Here is an 18,558-nt window from a genome sequence, read left to right as displayed (position 1 = left end):
TTCTTCACTGTTTTTGACAGGGATGTGACAGTCCTGGCTCGAAGATGAAGAAGAGTTTAATGATCTCTTCGCACGAGGATCAGCCATGAAGTCCCTTATCCTCCAACACTTGACTGGTGCACACAGTGACGTCATCAAGTCTTGCCATGACCTCGAACTAGAAGAAGAAGAAAAAGAAGAAGAAGAAGAAAATGATGATGATTTATGTCTTTTTCTTTTGTCTTTCTTATTTATCTTCTCTTCCAAAACTTGTAACTTTTTCATAAATGCATGTGCTACGGAGTCTGAAAGCGTATGCTCATCCGGAGGCAACAGGGATGTGAGAGTGGGAGTAGGCTGTGAGGTCATGGTGGCTGCCATGTTGGTTTGTGAAGTCACTGATGGCAGGGGTTGTGACGTCACCACGCTTGAAGGAAGATGCTGCTGGTATCCCTGCGCAGGCTGCAAAATTATGTTCCAAATTCTGAGTCATTGGAGAGATCGGCGCCGCTGCCATTGCCATAGAGTTTGTCCCCATAAACTGCAGACCAGGTGGAGGAGGGACACTAATAGTGGGAAGACCCAGAGGGAAGCGTGACGGCATATAGCAGGATAACAACCCTTCCAAGGTTGGTACGCCTGACAGGCCTAATGCTGACCACATTCCTTCCATCCTCTGCACATTGGGGGCTGAAACATGGGACAAAGATGGAGATGCTCCCCAGCTTCCTGCCGGGAAGGAAGGAGAGTAATTATGTACAAAACTTCCCAAAACCCCTCCTGGTGTTTCCAATAACGAATCATTAGAAGAAATTGATGTTTTATGGGAAACATCAAATCCAGGTGAAGAAACATATGGAACAGTATGATGTATAGCCTATACAAAAGACGTGAAGACACTTGGTCATCCAAAGATGCAGCGTCTCCTTTCTTTTCTACTGACTCTTTTCATAAAACTTCTTCCATTGTTCCACCAACCAACTACGACAAACTGAACAAGGATTGGTAAATAGTACATATATTAACTCTGCACCTACTACAGGTTGAGTGAGGATCTGTAGACACCGACGTCAAGAATCTCGAACAAGGAAACCCACTCACTCCAGGGAATTTCCTGTCTCTTGCAAGATCCCAAAGAAAGTTCTGCTAGTGAAGCAAAATTCTCCATGATCTCACAACTTACTCAACCCTACCAGATCACACACACACACTGAGAGCACCCACAGAAAGGTAACAAAGAAAGATATGAAAAAACAGGCAAACTAAACCAGTTTTAAAGAGATAGAGAGTAATCACATCCTCTCTTACAGGTAGTAGGAAAGTAACTGATAGGTCACAGGATGCCAGGGCATTGTGGGAACTATCAATTCCCCGTGACCAGGTACAGATGCCAATAGTCCCTGGATCACACAAGTTTTTTAATAATTTTACCGGACTTCCAGCTGGTGCTAGAATATTTATCTTAATGTTAAGACAGAAGGTTTGTTTCATATATGAACAAAAAAGGGATTGCAGCTAGGGCTGACAACGTACTGCAAGAGGTGCACAGCAACAGCACCGCTTTTGTGGCAGACAGAGATGTACCTATTAAGGGAAAGGAAAAACCACTCATGTATGGCCTATTAGGGGGTTGTCTGTTGCAGCACCACATGCAGTGGAAGGTCCCTTTGGATGTCCCTGATAGGTTAGGGTGGCCATGGTTGCATCCCCTCTACACCTCAAAAAGTTTTGTTAACAGAGACCTCCTTGGAGAAGTGTTTGCATAAGGCAGCCACAGAAAAGTATGCGTTCATTCATCACCAGATATGTCTCTTCGGTGTCTCCTACAGGGACTCCTCCCAGTGGAGGGTGATCCTTGACTAACAGAAGCTGAATAGCACATTGCATGCCAGAAGTTCTCAGTGACAACTGTTGCCAAAGTACATTCACTCATTCTGCATCTAGCAGCTATCAAAAATAAGTTTCTCTTACTTCAGTTTTTTTTTCTTTTTAGGATACCTGCTTTTTTTTTTTTTTTTTTTTTTTTTAGGAAACCTGCTATTATGCCAAGAAGTTGCTCAGAACAGTTTAAAAAAAAATTAATGCTCATACATACAAAAGGGAAAAGGACAAAGAACCAATGTTTAAGATCAAAACTGACTGTACACATACCTGTAATTTGGCAGTATGCTTTCTTGCATGACGGTCGATAAGAGAACTCCTCTGTCTAGTCTTCTTCCAGAGATAATAATACTTAACTAGTTGAGCTATTGTTTTGTCTGGTAACTGGAAATAAATAATAAACTCAGATTAATGCACTTACACTGTTTCATTTAGTCAGATAACATTAAGCATAAAATTAAAACAAAAGGTGGTCAACTAAGTAGTAACTAGACAAAAAAAAGTTCTTCATCTGTAAGTGTAGCTGTTACATTTGATGAATGAAGTATAATGAAGTTCCCCTCTAGTCAATATCATATGGAACAGTTCAATTAAATACTGAATGCGTTTCATTGATTTTCACTGTTTCAATACTATTCAGAACATATAAATATCATACATTTTATTCAAGACCCTAAAACCAACTTAAACAAAATAAATTCGATTTAAGATTGATATGTAATCAGAAACGGGCTAAAGGTGTTACGAATCTGTCATTATTATTGTATTTATTGCTGATATTTTACTTTTTCATTATTTCTGTGAATACTATCAAGTTAGTTCTTCTACATTCAATTTTTGTATTTAGCCCTCTGGACCTGACTACTGTAACCACCTAAGGTCTCTTGCTGAAATTTAAGTTATACAATCTGTGCACTAACTATTATAACTCAATGCATTTTCTCTCTCCAATATCATTACTGTTATTACCAGTAGTATTATGATTACTATCTTTTATACTACCTCAGCTATTGTGTGGATAATGCCATTTATTCATTATTTTTATCATGTTATCTCATGTATCTAGATTGTGTTTACTACTTCTGTATTTTATATATTCAATGTATATGGCCCTGAGCTGAAATAAAGGATATTATTATTATTATTATTAGTATTATAGTACACTTGGCAAACTGGGTACCTGACAAGAAAACCCAAATACAGGCACAAACTGAGGAGGTATTTAACTGCCTACAGAACTCTTTAGATGTAAGAGCTGTGGCCCAGAAAACCTCAACAATCACTTTAATTCTTGAATAATTTTCCAGAAAGATTTAATTCTTGAATAATTTTCCAGAAAGATTTGACTTCTTATTTATAGTAGTTTTGGTTGCTAGAGACTTTCAGGTAATATGACAAATTTTTAATATAGTATTTGTATTTTTCATAGCTAACAAACCTGAGGTCTTACCAATATTTACCAAGCGCTAGCTAGTAACCAGTTAAAAACAATCAAAGATTGTAAAGAAGTATTCTGTGAGATCCGGCAACTCCTGTGTGCATGAGGTGATAGCTAGTCAGAGACTACACACCACCATCGTGACGCATTCAGTCTTTCAGTCTTTCCTTAACTACCTTGGAGAGTGAGATGCTATCGCTTTGCTCTCCCTCAGCAACCTATATGGTACTTTACTATACAAACATTCTAAAAGAGAAAGTTTTGAACTTTAAGTAATTTCAGTTTATTATATTACCTTTATCAAGCCATAATTACCAAGCTTTTAACATAAGCCTTAATCCATCAGGTTCACTGAGTGTCAAACATCATTTAAACCCACACCGAAAACCTGTGGCAACAAGCTACACCAACATTTGCTTACAAAAGTTGCTCAACATCACACATAAATAATAATATGTAATAGTAATAATAAAAATGTGCTTAAGCCACCAATTTAGATCCCTGTTGTACATACCATCTGCCTTATTCGATGAAAACTTTTGCCATGGAACTGAAAAGCTTGCTCAAAGAGAACTTTATCTTCAGTTGTCCACTCATCAGGAAAAGGTGTGAAGTTAGCTAAGTCAGCTGTGGCCTTCTCCAAGTCATGGCGATGCCAAAACAACATTCCAAGAGCCTGCTCAGCATTGTAACCATACTTGTCTTTGGCTAACCAAATATACTGTTCCACTGAAAATAAATTTTCTAATGAATATGATATAAACATTAGATATTACAGAACATATTTCAAGGTTCAACTGAAAAAACTTAGCCTGCAATAAGGCATTCTCTAGACTACTAAAGCACAAATCATGATTCACTTACAGCTTTCTTCGTTGATTTCTAACTTTGGTGCCCAAACCAGCAGTGCTCGTTCAGGACACTGTTCAGGACGGCGCTCTGTTACAAATGAAATGGAATGATGCTTTAAGAAAATGTATTTATGAATCTTTAATTACCCTTATCATTAAATGACTGAAGAAAAATAAAGAAACAACAAAACCCTTCAAAATAGTTCATAAAATTTGAGAAAAGCTTCAGATCTGTGACTGAATTATGATATAGTTCACGTTAAATAAAGTAGAAGATGAAAACATTCAAGTATAATACAAAATAGTCAAACATCCATTGAAATGGACACTAACAATATTCACAGATGAAAGAAAATGTTAAAATCTCTTTCATTTCTAAATGATCTTTACAGCCCTTCAGCTGTTTGACATTCTATAATTTCTACCTGTACTAAATCTATAACTGACTGGTTCTCTTCCTAACCAGCCTGAGAAGAGCCTTTATTAGGCTGAGAGGTCTGGATAAACTAATAATAACTTCTCTTCCTTTCTTGTATCAGTCTTTAAGACCTTAATCTATTTTCCAGTTGTGGTGAAAGCTAAGAACCTATCAGTTCTATTTTTGTCTCACATGAGCATTGCAGTGCAGGCACAAAAAACTGGTGCTCAAAAACATAATTCCCACAAGAGGAACAACTCTTCACCCAGGCCAAGAATCCATGAAGTCCACGGTATCACGCCATCCCCCATCCAGGATGAACATTTTAGTAGCTTGGGTACCAATGGTTGGGATCTGGTGGATGCAGATCATCTTCAACTCATTCTACTTGGGTGAGTTACCCACATATCCTTGGACACTTCCTTAGGACCTGTAGTGGCTGCTCAGCAAACTGTGGCTATCCAGACCCATGATGAAGAAAGCATTTCACATGTAACCAATGCTTAAAGTGAGTGGGTTGAATGACTGGTCTGGTCTCTCTTCCCCTCCTTGCTATTCCTTGGCTGCAGAGAGCCCAGGCTGTGTACAAGTTTCTCACCAGATGGAGTTGATTTATATGATAAAAAGCTTTTACCCAAAGGATAAGAACTACTTTCCTTAGCTCTGATATTTACTACTAACCAACCTTTACCTACTGCACTACAAGACAGGAGTGGTAAATACCAAACTTTGGCAGAGGACTGACAAGGTTTTATCAGCATCTCGCATCAGAAATGCATATGACCCAGAAGATGGCAATCCTAGGAAGGACTTGAATAGCAGCCTATGAAGTTTGAAAGACAATAAGGAAAGAAATGTTTTTGATGCAAAATTCATTTTCTTGATATAAACAAAACAATGATCTCTTCATAATTCAACCTTGGAATATCCCAAATTTCTCCCAGTACCTGAAGAAAACAGTGAGGCTATGTAAACCAGTGAGTGGGTAGATAAAACTCCTGTTCCCTCATCTGCTGCCACCTGTAACCATCGAGAAATCTTTCCTTGGTCAAGTCTGTCTCATCCATTAAGTGTACATCTTAGTTTTACCAGAGCACTGAGCTGATTAACAACTCTCCTAGGGCTGGCCCGAAGTTTGATATTTTTACGTGGCTAGAAACCAATTGATTACCTAGCAATGGGACCTAGAGCTTATTGTGGGATCCGAACCACATTATATCGAGAAACAAATTTCTATCACCAGAAATAAATTCCTCTGGTTCCGTGTTGGCCGAGCCGAGAATCGAACTTCGGACCACCGGATTGGTAGCAGAGCGCAAAATCCACTCGTCCAACAAGGAACTTCTCATCCATTAAGAAGAGAAAAAGTTGACAATTTCAATTTGGCTGGTCATGGGGAAATAATTTGCAGTCAAAAGAGTCACTCTCTCCTTCAGAGAATTACATGGTCAATATCAAGTGCCTCCTCTAAATTGACCTCAGGGACAGAGCAGTTAAGCACTTACTTGTATAGCTCCCACACCTGTGGCAAGAGGCAAAACAGTCACCAATAATAAGAAATTTTACTGGAAGTTATGAACAAAGTCTTTGGAAAAGCAGTCATCAGGTCTCAGGTCCGAGTATCTAAGTTTCAATCTTGGAATGCCAACTTTCCTTTGTATCCTCTCTATAAGAGGAACTGCTACTGCACTTCTCATGCAAGGATTAGTTGTCAAGATCACTAATACTGCAGTCATAATCGCCAATGGAAGATTACAGCATGTCTCAAGTAGTCATTAACATGGCAGTCTTGGCCTCAGGACTTGCTGGCATCCTAGCTGAGGGTCTCAAGAGAACCAAGAAGCAGCTAGCTGTGGATCTAACTGTGTTATAACTGATGAGGTCACTGGAAGAGACACATCTACTGACCGTTAGTAGCTGATGAATTTAGTCAGTCATGGACATTTATGAAAAATAATGTTGTCAAACCAAACACTGGACATATTCAGCCATTCTGAACTTAGAACAGTGAGAAGAGGGAGTTGGCGTGGTTTGACAGCAAGAGAAAGAAATCCACAAAATAAAAGATGAAAGCACAAGATCTAGAGATGGAAATTTGAGAAAACCACACACCTGCACTATGAAGTACTAATAATACAAGATATGGGACACCGAGACTAAAGAAACAGGAAATGGGGTAAAGTAAAAGGCTATAAGCATGTATAACTTGGAGCTGAAGACAGCTGCAAGCACCCTTTAGTAATGCCTTCAGTGCACCACACACGGTGCACTGACAGCACTACCCTCCTAACAAGAGTCAGTCATGGAAGAAAACCTTTCATAGGAGATAAGTACAAAACATCCTCAGGAACTAGAGTTTGGGAAGGACTGTTCCAAGAGAGTACCAATCATAATTCTGAACAAAACAGTCCTGGATGCAGAAATTCTGAAAGATCATAAGCCCTGAAAACCTCAATACACTGTATTAATTTCAAAAGTGAAAATCCACCAAACTACAGTTCCAATAAATAAAAAAGGATAAATAGTGGGGTAAAAAGCAGAAGTAGCAATAAGTTGTTTACTGAGATCATTCTTTCTAAGAAACTTTATGGCATAATCTTTTTATTTTATGCCTTTTCCTTTCTGCAGTTCCTTCAAAACACTGGAAGAGACCAGTAAAACTGTCTTCATGCAAAACTATTGTGATATTTTAAGAAACAAGTTAATGGTGAAAGCTAAATGTTTGGAAGCAAACTGCTAATTAACACTAATTGCTTAATAGCAACAGCTGAACAGAAACAAAACAATCAAAAGCTCAGTATACACATAAAAATGTGTAGAATGGCCCATTGGATGTTTGCAGATGTGGGGAACACCTTTGTTGGATCTGCCTTGCTGCTAAATGTCAAACTTTCCTTTTACAGCTCTCCTTAGCATGACCCAGTGGATGCAATATTTCAGGTATACGTGACAGCCTGGACACCTATGCATTTCCTCCACTTGGTCTAATGAGAGGCGCTAGCAGACTTTCAAGCCTCAGTGAACCCTTGAGTAACAACACTTGCCCCAATTTGGCATTAGTAGGAGTAGTTCCTGGACCTTCTAACACTCGCTATGAATTTACCCAGAACTCTTCATGCTTGAAGCCTTCTAAAACAACCTCAATCACCAGCTTCACCTGCATCCTTTAGTCACTACATCTATCAGGCAATTTTGCAATCTTTGTGGCTTGGTGTGAGTAATAGGGTCTCCTTGAAGCTGCTATTTCATTTCTGGGGAACTGTTCCATCCCTTTGAGAAATGACAGGATGCTCTCTCTCTTCATTAAAGGATATCATTTGTCCAGTCTTTATTCTACATGGCCTCAACTATTTAAGTAAACAGTATTTCCATCCTTTCTCCAAGTTATTTAAGATATTTTCCACTCTAGTCACTGGTCCTCACTCTCTCTTTTGCCACTTTTTGGTCCCTTAGTTATTCCTGTAAGGGTTCTTTGATCCAGTCTTCTGTGTACAGTCTATCTACTTCTCCCTCTTGTTTGTTACTGCATATAAATCATCAGGATTGGCTTGTATCCCCGAATCCCATCTCACTGGCAACATGTACTTACACATGAATGATCTATGCCGTGAAGTCTGACTTTACATCCTCTCTGGCTTTTGAGTACAATTTAGATAGTTCTCGGAGGTGCTTCAATTACATTACTTGAACTATATAATCATCTTGGTCATTTTCATGGGCTTGTTAAGTTCTTCCACTGAAGACCTATTTCTTATGAAAGTGTCATCTTCAGGAGTGGAACTCTAGTGGCCTCCATCCTTTGCTACTCCCTTCAGGTGGAGGTTGGCACAAAAAAAATCAGGTTAGCAGAGTATCCACAAGGATCTGGAAGTTGGCTAAGCATGCAAACTGTACCTGTTTTCTTTGATATGCTTCACCTTGTTCACCCAGATGCATTCTTTTAAAGATTATGTAATGGGTTTGAATAAAAACTGATTTTATTGAAAAAAATAATTACTCTAGCTTTGTAAATGGAAATCATTTCTAAATCATAAAGTAATATACGTATTTCATTCATGACTCTTATACGTATATGTTCAACACTAACTTGTTAAAAGAGACCTCAGGGTTTTGTGTTTACATCTGAAGGTCACAGGAATTTTGTGTTTACATCTGAAGCACTTGACCTTCAACATAGGTATATCATCATTACAGTAATAAGAAGATATACCCCATTCATAAAGAACAAGCTTACAGAGGCCAATGACTTGAAATCCAAAATTCCAATGAAAATGGTGTTTCATTTGAAAGACGTAACTGAAGGTAATGAAAAATACAGAAAAGATATCAGTTACTAGAAAAGAAAAATTAAATTATATTAATTGACAATAAGAAGATAAAAATGTAAGTAAATTATAAAATACAAGGAGACATGCTTTATCGAAGTAATTGCATAACATCTACGCTTGAACTCTGTTCCAACTGCACAATATTCTCAAGGAGACTGTCCAACAGTCCACTGGTGTCAGAAATGAAGGACCTCTGGATCTAATAAGTTTGACTGCAGGGCACATTTACTGTTCATGCATTATTCAAAGTAATTACAATTACCATTACAGTTATGTTAGGGAGTCTATCCAAGACACTGAGAACAAATATCTATTATAATAAATATTAATGGACAAGGACACGAATTACTGGAATTTAATAAGCAATGTAAGAGCAAAACAAAATGGCAAAACCACTGACAATATTATTTTATCAATGTAAACTAATACACCCCAAGTGATAAAAATAGAACCATACCTTGTGCAGGTAACATTGAAGGAATTTCAGCCTGATAGGCTTTCCCAACTCTCATTCCACTATCTGAAATTGAAAACAGTACTGTATACTGTAGCCAGATAATTTCTAAATAAAAATAACACCTTCCACTTTTAAATTAATTTTGTACATTGGAATATAAAAAAATGGAAATACTATACCATCATTTTAGTGTTTATTTTTTTAACACATAACAAGTACATATTTATACAAACCTTGATTCATATAGATTAAATGCCAAATACAGTAACATCTCAACTTATCTACTTCATTTTTGCTATGTCACCATTTTAGATATGATACATTTTTAGATAAATCTCTTAAAATGAGCGTATGGAAGAGCAGGTGTGAACTCCATACCTAGTTTATCTCTGTGTGGATGTGGCTACAAAACACGAGACATCTCAAAAAGGGAGGCACTATCAACAAGAGTGAATGAGTCCACCTATGTTATGATTAAGAGTGAATGAGCCATTTGACACAGCTGTAATCAATTGCGTCTTTACTGGTGACAAGAAGTGGATCTCTTTGAGTGGTCGTGATGGTGACCCATATGAGTAGATTGCATATGACATTTTTAAGAAAAATAAGAAGAGTGAGACTCTTGCAAATGTAGTAAATAAAGTAATGTCTCCATGTGTATGTAGACCAATGGAACTGCTGAGCAATATTGGACCTCAATTTACCGGAAAAGTGTCTGAATTCATGTTACGTCAATGGGGGGGAGGAACATTTGTGCATTGAACATGTAGGGTAAACAACTGAGTGGACTAGCTGCGGCCACCTAAACCGTGTTCGGACCCACTTTCAGAAAAAGTACTTTAACATGTCCTGACACCAGAGATGGGCACCAGTCACGAGTCACATGTCTCGAGGTGTTGCTCCCACAACCTATGACTCGTGACTGGTGCCCATCTCCAGTGTCAGGACGTGTTAAAAGTACTTTTTCTGAAGGTGGGTCTGAACATGGTTAAGGTGGCCAAAGCTAGTCCACTCGGTTGTTTACCCTATGGGCTTCTAGATCAGGATAGGTATTTGCCTAGTAAACTGTGGATCCAGCATCCTAGGTTTGGTTAGATTTGGATGCATCACTAAACTAAAAGCTATTTAACTACCATAGTTTTTACATTCATCCACCCAAACACCCAGGTTTCGCCACAATGGCCTCCCCCTTAGCCAAGCGTTAGACTAAGCCCAGTGTGGTTGTTTTAGATTATCTATTGATCTGGCAGAAATGAGAATCAAATGCAATGAAATTATACATTAAAACCTGTCAGAAAACTACATTTACACATCTATTTGACTGCATACATATTTAAATCAGCCTATCCTTTACCCTTATATATAGCTAGCCCTAAGGACTGTAGCCAACATACCTATAAGAATTAGTAGGAAGTATACTTTACTGACAGCTTCCCTTGTGCTGCCCAAGGCGATCTTAAACTTATGAGTTTCCTCTTTTTGGGTTTCGTCCCATACCAAAATCTTGGTTTCCCATTGGGGTGATGGTAAGGTCACCATTATTATTAGGACTGCTAGGCCTAGAAGGCTACAAGGAATAGAAGACTGATTTTTTAAAATTTGGCTACTACAGTCAGCGCCATTTGTACTGAGAAGAGAGAAATTACCTTGCAGAAAAAATAAATTTAATTCATAAAAATAAAAAAATAAAATACTTTAACACTTATGCCGTCATTGCTACTTCCTGACGGGGAAGTCCTTGGACTTGATGGCCTTTTGGAGTCACTGTGGAAGACTATCAGCCAAGTTCTGACAGTGGGCAAGGGGTATTTCCCCCCAGACCTTCCTTATTACAATCTCAACCTTGGGGATTGTCGACATATCCTTCTTACGAAGGCGGCGTTTCAAGATTCCCTAAAGGTTTTTTGTGGGGGACAGATCAGGTGATTGGCCAGGCCAGTCATGCATAAATTCAAATTCGTTGTCAGAGAGCCACCTTTTGGATGCCCTTGAGGTGTGGCAAGGGGCGCCGTCCTGCTGAAAGATCTCAAAGCCGGTTTTGGCGAAAGACTGCTAAATTGTCCTTTAGCAGCTTAATATAATGCTCAGAATTAAGCGTTTGGCATCTAGGAAGCATGACAAGATTCCCTAGTCCACCATAGCCAAAGGAGCCCCACGCCATGAGGTAGGGCAGATGCTTAACGCTGGTCAATGTCGGCTGCGGGTCACACGCTGACGAAGTGCGTGACTTCCAAACCTTCGTGCCCTTGTTCTCACTGACGCAGAACGTTGCTTCATCAGTCCAAAGGACCTTATGCCACTGTACAAGGTCCCAGTCCTTATGGTACTTGGCAAATTGAACACGATGGCGATGTTGCTTAGCAGTCATGAGGGGCTTGACTTGCGCTTTCACCTTGGAATATTCTTGACGCTTCTGGATGTTGCGCTGAATTGTCCTTACAGACACATTTCTAAGGAGCTTAGGGTTCTTTTCTTTCAATTCCTTTGCAGTATTGAAGATTAAGGTCCCAACTGATGCCTTAAAAGCCTTAAAGTCTTCGTAGGAATCTTCAAAGACCTACCCCCGCCGTGTTTGTGTTCGGAAACGTTATCACCAGATCCAGCCTGACGCCCTTTTTGGAGTAGTCACGACACTGTCTTCTCATTAACACCAGTAATTTCGGCAATTTATCGGTTTCTTTTACCAACTTTATGTAGTTCAACAACTCTCTCAATATTATCATGGCCGGTATTTTTACCAGACATCACTCTAAGGGCGTGGTAGACGCCAACACTCACTGCACACAAAGCACAAAAACGAAATATGTGGACCGCCATCAAAAGAAATGCACTCCTTATGACTGACAATTGGGTACTAACTCTTTGAAATTGTCACCAGTAGTGCATGGGTGGATAAGTAAAATGTGCCAATCAGTCATTTTGTCCCGGCCGATTTTTTTGCGAGAAATATGATACGGGTCCAAAAAACCACAAAATGATTGAGAATTCCAAAAATTCTCAATACAAATGGCGCTGACTGTATATCATAGCTACCTAGCCTAAAGCCAAGCAAAGGACTTTCAGTTATTCAGAAGGGTAAAACACCGCTGTGCAGGTACTTGCACGGACTAATGAGACACTTTTTCACTCTATATTTAATCGGTGAAACAAAAATACAATTCAATATTTAAGCATACCATTCATAGGACTGAAGTTTCGTCAACAAATTGAGATATATGAAACCGCTTTACGAACTAAAATAAGCATGTGAGGTCTTCATAAAATATGTCTTTAAGGAAGTTTTTAAATCCAATATGGGGTGGTATCATCTCGTGGACAACCAGGCATACACTGGTGGACAGGTCGTTCCCAGCCCTCCCGGCGCTCATATGAACAATTATTTGCGTATCTATGTAACGTTTATTGCTTTTACTTAATATTCCAGTTGTAATCAGCACAATAAAACAACATTCTGTTGCCTATATTAGTGAAAATATGAGACAACTTATTCTTGTGATCATGTTTCGAACTGAAATGCATTTTTACCCTGTCATCAGTGGTTTTATCCTTACTTCCATCACAAATGAAACTCCACAGTGCTTATTTGATTGTAATTTTACACATTACGTTCTTAATTAACTCCAAATTCAACTTAAAATACATAAGTTTGTTCAAGGCAGGAATAATTTTGTACGTATGGCAGCCAGAATCCACGAGTCAAACAGATGACAGGTTAGTAAATTGTAGATGGAAAAAAAAAAAAAAAAAAAAATTTCTAGCACTTTTCATTTATTTAAGTCTGTATTACTATTTTGACTTGTTTAAAAAAAATTATAATTGTATGGCTGAAATAATTTGTTTTAAATTCTTAATAATTGTACAGCTGAAACAAATGTAATCTTTAATGCATGCTAGGGATGCCAGTCATCATTGCCAACACCGATGCCTTTACAAACTGTTTCCATGAATTCTAGATGTCATAGTAATGTAATAATGATACAATTTCTTTAATATATATATATATATATATTATATATTATTATCTATATATATGTATATATATAATATATATATAATATATTATATATATAATATATAAGTATATATATTATATTATATTTATTATATATATTATATATATTTATATTAAATCATTATTATATATATATATATCTCTATATATTGTATATATATAGATTAATATATATTATATATCCTATATTATATATAATCTATATATTATCGGATATATATTAATTATTATAGTCATATATATATATTATATTATATTATATATTATTATATATAATATAATTATATATATATAGAATTACTCTATATATAATATTATAATATATATATATGAATATATATATATATATTATATATATATAATATTATAATATATAATATAAATATATATAAGAATATATATAAAATATTATATAAAGTATATATATATATATATATATATGATATATATATTATAGTATATATATTATATATCTATCAATATAATATATTATAATATATATATCTATATAATATAATATATATTAATATATATATATATACTATATATTATATATATAAATATCTATAATACATAAATATATAATAATAAATAGATATAATAAATATATAATAAATATATATAAATTATATAAATTAAATATATAATATAAATATATATATAAATATATATATAAATATATATATATATATATATATATATATATACATATATTATATATCTATATATATATATATAATATATATATATATATATATATATATATATATATATATTATATATATATCTATATATAATATATAATATAATATATAATAATCCATATATAATATAAATTATATTAATTTATCATAATTTAAAAATTATATATATAAATATATATATATAATTGATTATATAATAGTATAATATATTATATAGAATATAATTATATATATATATAAATTAATCCATAAATTAAAATTAAAAAGATAGCTATATTCACTTAATATAGCATTGAAGAGAAAATTGGAAATAGATTTGTAGTCTTAGAGGAAAAAACAAGTCGGTCGAGGTTAACACATCTTGAAATTGAAAAGAATTGGTTGTGGTGATTAATATATACGTAGTTGCGCAATTGCATTTTTTTTCTTTTTTTCTTTGCTGTCTGTTTTTTTTTGCAATTTAGTGGCGAAATGCTTTCACTTTTTTTTCACTTTTATTTCCTTCTACTTCCTTTTTTATTATGCGCAAATCTGCGGCGATTTGGCGTAAGATTTCGGGGTTAATATTTTACGTGGGAAGTTGTTGTAATACGGCAAATTTCTGTTTTAGCTGAGAAACGTGATGATAAACATGTGATTACTCCTGTGTGTATGATATTTGGGGCTGAATTTTTGTGGTTTCATGAGCCGAATAGGTGACACTGGGGTTTTATATAATTCGGGTAATGTCGTGGGGAGTTATTTAAGGACAATTTTTTTTTGGGGGGGATGATTTTTTTTTGTGTGGGGTTATTAATTAAATGGAGGAAATATTTTTATCACTGGAGTGGTGTTATTATTAAGATGGTGATTTATATATAGTATATAAGGAGATGGCATTAATCCATGGGGGTGACTTTCTTTTTTTTGGTGGCACGCATAAAATTATGGAACTGTGAGTTTACTGTAGTTTTTTATCCCGAATAGGTGATAATTTTTTATATAATTGGGCAGTATCGTTTGGGAGAGTTATGTCTTTGAGACAATTTTTGAGTATCTTAGTCATATTCTGGAGATAATTTTGTGGAATGTGCTGGTTTCAGTATAGAACATTTTTTTGAGAATCACAAGTTTCTGAAGTTGCGAGTCTGACTATGCTGCAGTTCGAAGCACCTGAGGTGTTCACAGGTGGATTTTTTGCTAATAATGCTGTAATGAATCCGGTTGCGGATTTTTCCCTTTGGAGTTGATTACTCGGAGATTTGCACTACTCTCGTATCATGTAAGGGGATTCTTTTCCGGTCGTTTCTGGTCGATGGGATTGCTGCGGTAGCAAATTCCGTAACGGTACACATTCCGTTTTGGGAAAGATATAGAATTATATGTTTCTTTTTCTCTTATGTGCGCTGTGTAATGGGGGAAAATTCAATTATTAATGTTGTTATTATCTTATTTTTTTCCTTTTTTTTTTTCTTTTCTTACGAGAGATGTCATAATTGGGGTTAAGCTCTAAATAGCATTTCTATTTTTGAAAACGTTACGGAGGTAAGTTTGCACTGCGCATGGCTACTTACATTAACTTGTGTTTAACTAGAAATTTGGCATTATTTTGTGACTTGAAAGAAAACACTTACTTCATGAGGAAAGTAGAGGTCTCGATCTGTTGTTTCTACGCTGGTTGGGTTATGACTGGTGTCTAATTCAGGATACTGGAAGTGCTAAAGTTATTTTTTGGATAAGTTACCGCGCAGCGGTACAGTGTATGCCTGTCCACGCAGCGGTGTTTTACCCTAGCTACCTAAGGGCTAGGCTACCTGAAAAGAGGAAGTTGGGGTGGTAGGATAGTACGACAGCCAGTGGCCTGCACAACAATAATGGTCAAAGGGCACAGTCTAAAATTCAAAATCAAAAGTAGGGAAAATACAGTAAGCTACTGGCAAATACCTAGGGTAAACAACCCTATCCAGGCCTTATTCACTCGATATTTAATTGGTGAAACAAGAATACAATTGCAACTTTAAGCATACCATTCAAAAGATTTTCGTCAACATAATGTGATATATGAAAGCCCTATACGAACTAAAATAAGCATGTGAGCTCTTCGTAAAATATGTTTTCAAGGCAGTTTTGAAATCCAATATGGCGACTATCGCATGGCTGGCCGTTTTAACCACAGACAATCCACCATCTTCCCAGCCCAGTTCGCATATATATGTAACATTTATTGATCTTCTCAAGATTGCAGTTGTAATCAATACAATAAAACAACATTTTGTTGCCTATTTTAGTGAAAGTATGAAACTTTTTATTCCCGGGGTCATGGTTTGAACTGAATTCATTTTTACCTTGTAATCGGTGGTTTTATCCTTACTGCCATCACAACTGAAACTCCACAGTGCTTATTTGATTGTTATTATACACATTATTGGTCTTAATCCACTCCAAATTGCACTTGAACCACGTTGCTGTTCCTGGTTCCTAAGCACTCACTCTACAAACACAGTTACGAGCAGCAGACGATTACACTGTTTATGAAGTGCAAAGCTTTATTCCCTTAATTGTTTACTTTACCCATTATTTAGTTTAACTTTACTTCAAAATCTTTATGTAATTCATGTCTATTATCCCTTTTTTCCAACCAAATTAACCCCAAAAAATTACATATATTTCTGAAGTACTTACGATCAGACGACAGCAAAATGACTCATCGTTGCCAATCTAGTGGAGCTTCACACATACTACGTCGATGCATTTACAATCTGTTTCCATGAATTCTAGTTGTCATAGTAATGCAGTAATGATAAAATTGCTGTAATATGTATATATATATACGTATACTACAAATAGGTACGCTAATTTCACTTATTTCCCCCGGTTTTGTGTAAGTCAATTGAAGAGCGCAAACACCACAAAGAATGCCGTAGTCCCCTTATATACTAAGTACTGGTTAGAGGTAGGGTTTACGATTGTTGTGATGAAAGTGCCCCAGCGTCTATGGGTACAAGTGATGTGCGGATTTAGCACAGGAAATGGGAAGTTTGTTGACACAAGCGACTCTGCAAACATCGAGATGGCGTCAATCTTCTATAAAATGTTAGCTAATCGTAAGTAAAAATTTCGAAAGCGTCACGGGAGTAGTGTGCACTGCGTAGAGCCAGACTTTTCATTACCCTCTGTTTAAATCTTAAAATATGGCCTTAATTTCTAACTTTGGAGAAAATACTTCGAAAGGAGATTAGAGGTCTTGAGCTCCTGCTATCACCGCCAACTCATGACTGATGACCATCTCCGGTGTCAGGACGCGTTAAAGTACTTTTTCGGAGGGTGGCCAAAACCGCGGTAGAAGGTGAGTTGGCCGGTCCACTCGATTATTTACCTTACTAAGTAGGTACCTCGTACCTACTTACTTTAGGGTAACCCTAGTAAAGGACTAGGTAGGTAGATACCTAGGTAGCTACTTCCTAGCTATTCTAAGTAACCTATAGGTACCCTAAGTTGACCAAACATTGCCCTAGCAATAAAGACTCTGCAAACATCCTTCACGCAACATTAACCACATGCTATCAATAAGAATCGTTGCCTTAAACCTTGCTTCAATTTTTGGAAAAGTCTACGAACCTCCATCCTTCTCTACTTCTTCACAATTGCCGGAGACGTGTCCATTGCTCGGACTTGGTCCCCGAGACTTTTTATCTTCTTTCACATCAGCAGTATTTTTACTGCTTGCCGTTACCATTTTGTGGGGCTTAATTTTGAAGGTGAATGGATATACCAGCTTTTACGACAAAATCTTTGGAGATGGGATGATGGTGTTTCTTCCCTAGCTCCGACGTTACCTTCCTCTGGTACGTAAACAAATGTTTGTACCGTAGAATATGCTGATAGCAAATGTTTATTTGTCCGTACAACATTTCTGCTGTGGTTTTCGGGGTATATTCATAGCATAAATGTTTCAAGATTGCTTATCATGTATTTGGCAGTGTAAATATCAAGTAAATCATCAATAAAAAATGACGAAGAATACTTGAAAAAGCTCGATTTTTGGTACGGTTCCAACGGTTCATGGCTACTTGAATAATTATTGTCAGGTATCATCGTATTTTTTTCTTCAGGGAGGCTCTATTAACTGAAGAATCTGTTTTTAAAAATAAATGTTAATCACAATGTGCTAGAATTGATCGTTATGTAACATTAGCTCAATATTAAAGCAAAATATTACCGAAAATACAAGATAACTTGACTCGGTCTTGGGATCACAGGAACTTAAACCAGCTGTAAGAGGCTGAGCTAGAAGCGCGGTCATTTTGAATGGGCTGACACCTCGTACCAATAATCTTGTCCATTCTTATATATCGTCCATTTTCATTAACTTAATTCTTTGGCCTCTTCCTTCGTTAACTCAATAATTATATCATAGGATTCAAATGACCTGAGTATTTTGATCCCCATAAAGTTTTACTGTGACATGGATAGATAAAAATTTCATAACACCGTCTCTCTGGTGATATAAG

General features: G+C 36.4%; 1 protein-coding gene across 2 annotated transcripts in view; it reads right to left on the bottom strand.

Annotated features, from left to right (window-relative positions):
* The window catches only part of LOC135196174 (REST corepressor-like), a 117,843-nt gene extending 99,935 nt beyond the window's left edge, over positions 1 to 17,908 (bottom strand). The window contains exons 1-5 of one of the 2 annotated variants that reach the window (XR_010310339.1): positions 17,666 to 17,908; positions 9,353 to 9,415; positions 4,163 to 4,237; positions 3,813 to 4,027; positions 2,131 to 2,244 (exon numbers count right to left, since the gene is read on the bottom strand). Coding sequence is in view for 1 of the 2 variants with exons in the window: in XM_064222758.1 (XP_064078828.1) it covers positions 2,131 to 2,244; positions 3,813 to 4,027; positions 4,163 to 4,237; positions 9,353 to 9,415; positions 17,666 to 17,783 (585 nt within the window). In the remaining variant the exon portion in view is untranslated. The remainder of the gene's footprint in view (positions 1 to 2,130; positions 2,245 to 3,812; positions 4,028 to 4,162; positions 4,238 to 9,352; positions 9,416 to 17,665) is intronic. The other variant, XM_064222758.1, reaches the window with a different exon arrangement.
* Positions 17,909 to 18,558: the final 650 nt, after the last annotated feature.

The sequence above is a fragment of the Macrobrachium nipponense genome, chromosome 17 (genome assembly GCF_015104395.2).
Source record: "Macrobrachium nipponense isolate FS-2020 chromosome 17, ASM1510439v2, whole genome shotgun sequence".
Lineage (NCBI taxonomy): Eukaryota > Metazoa > Arthropoda > Malacostraca > Decapoda > Palaemonidae > Macrobrachium > Macrobrachium nipponense.
Note: the sequence above shows the minus strand (reverse complement) of the source record. Positions and strands in the feature narration are given on the sequence as shown.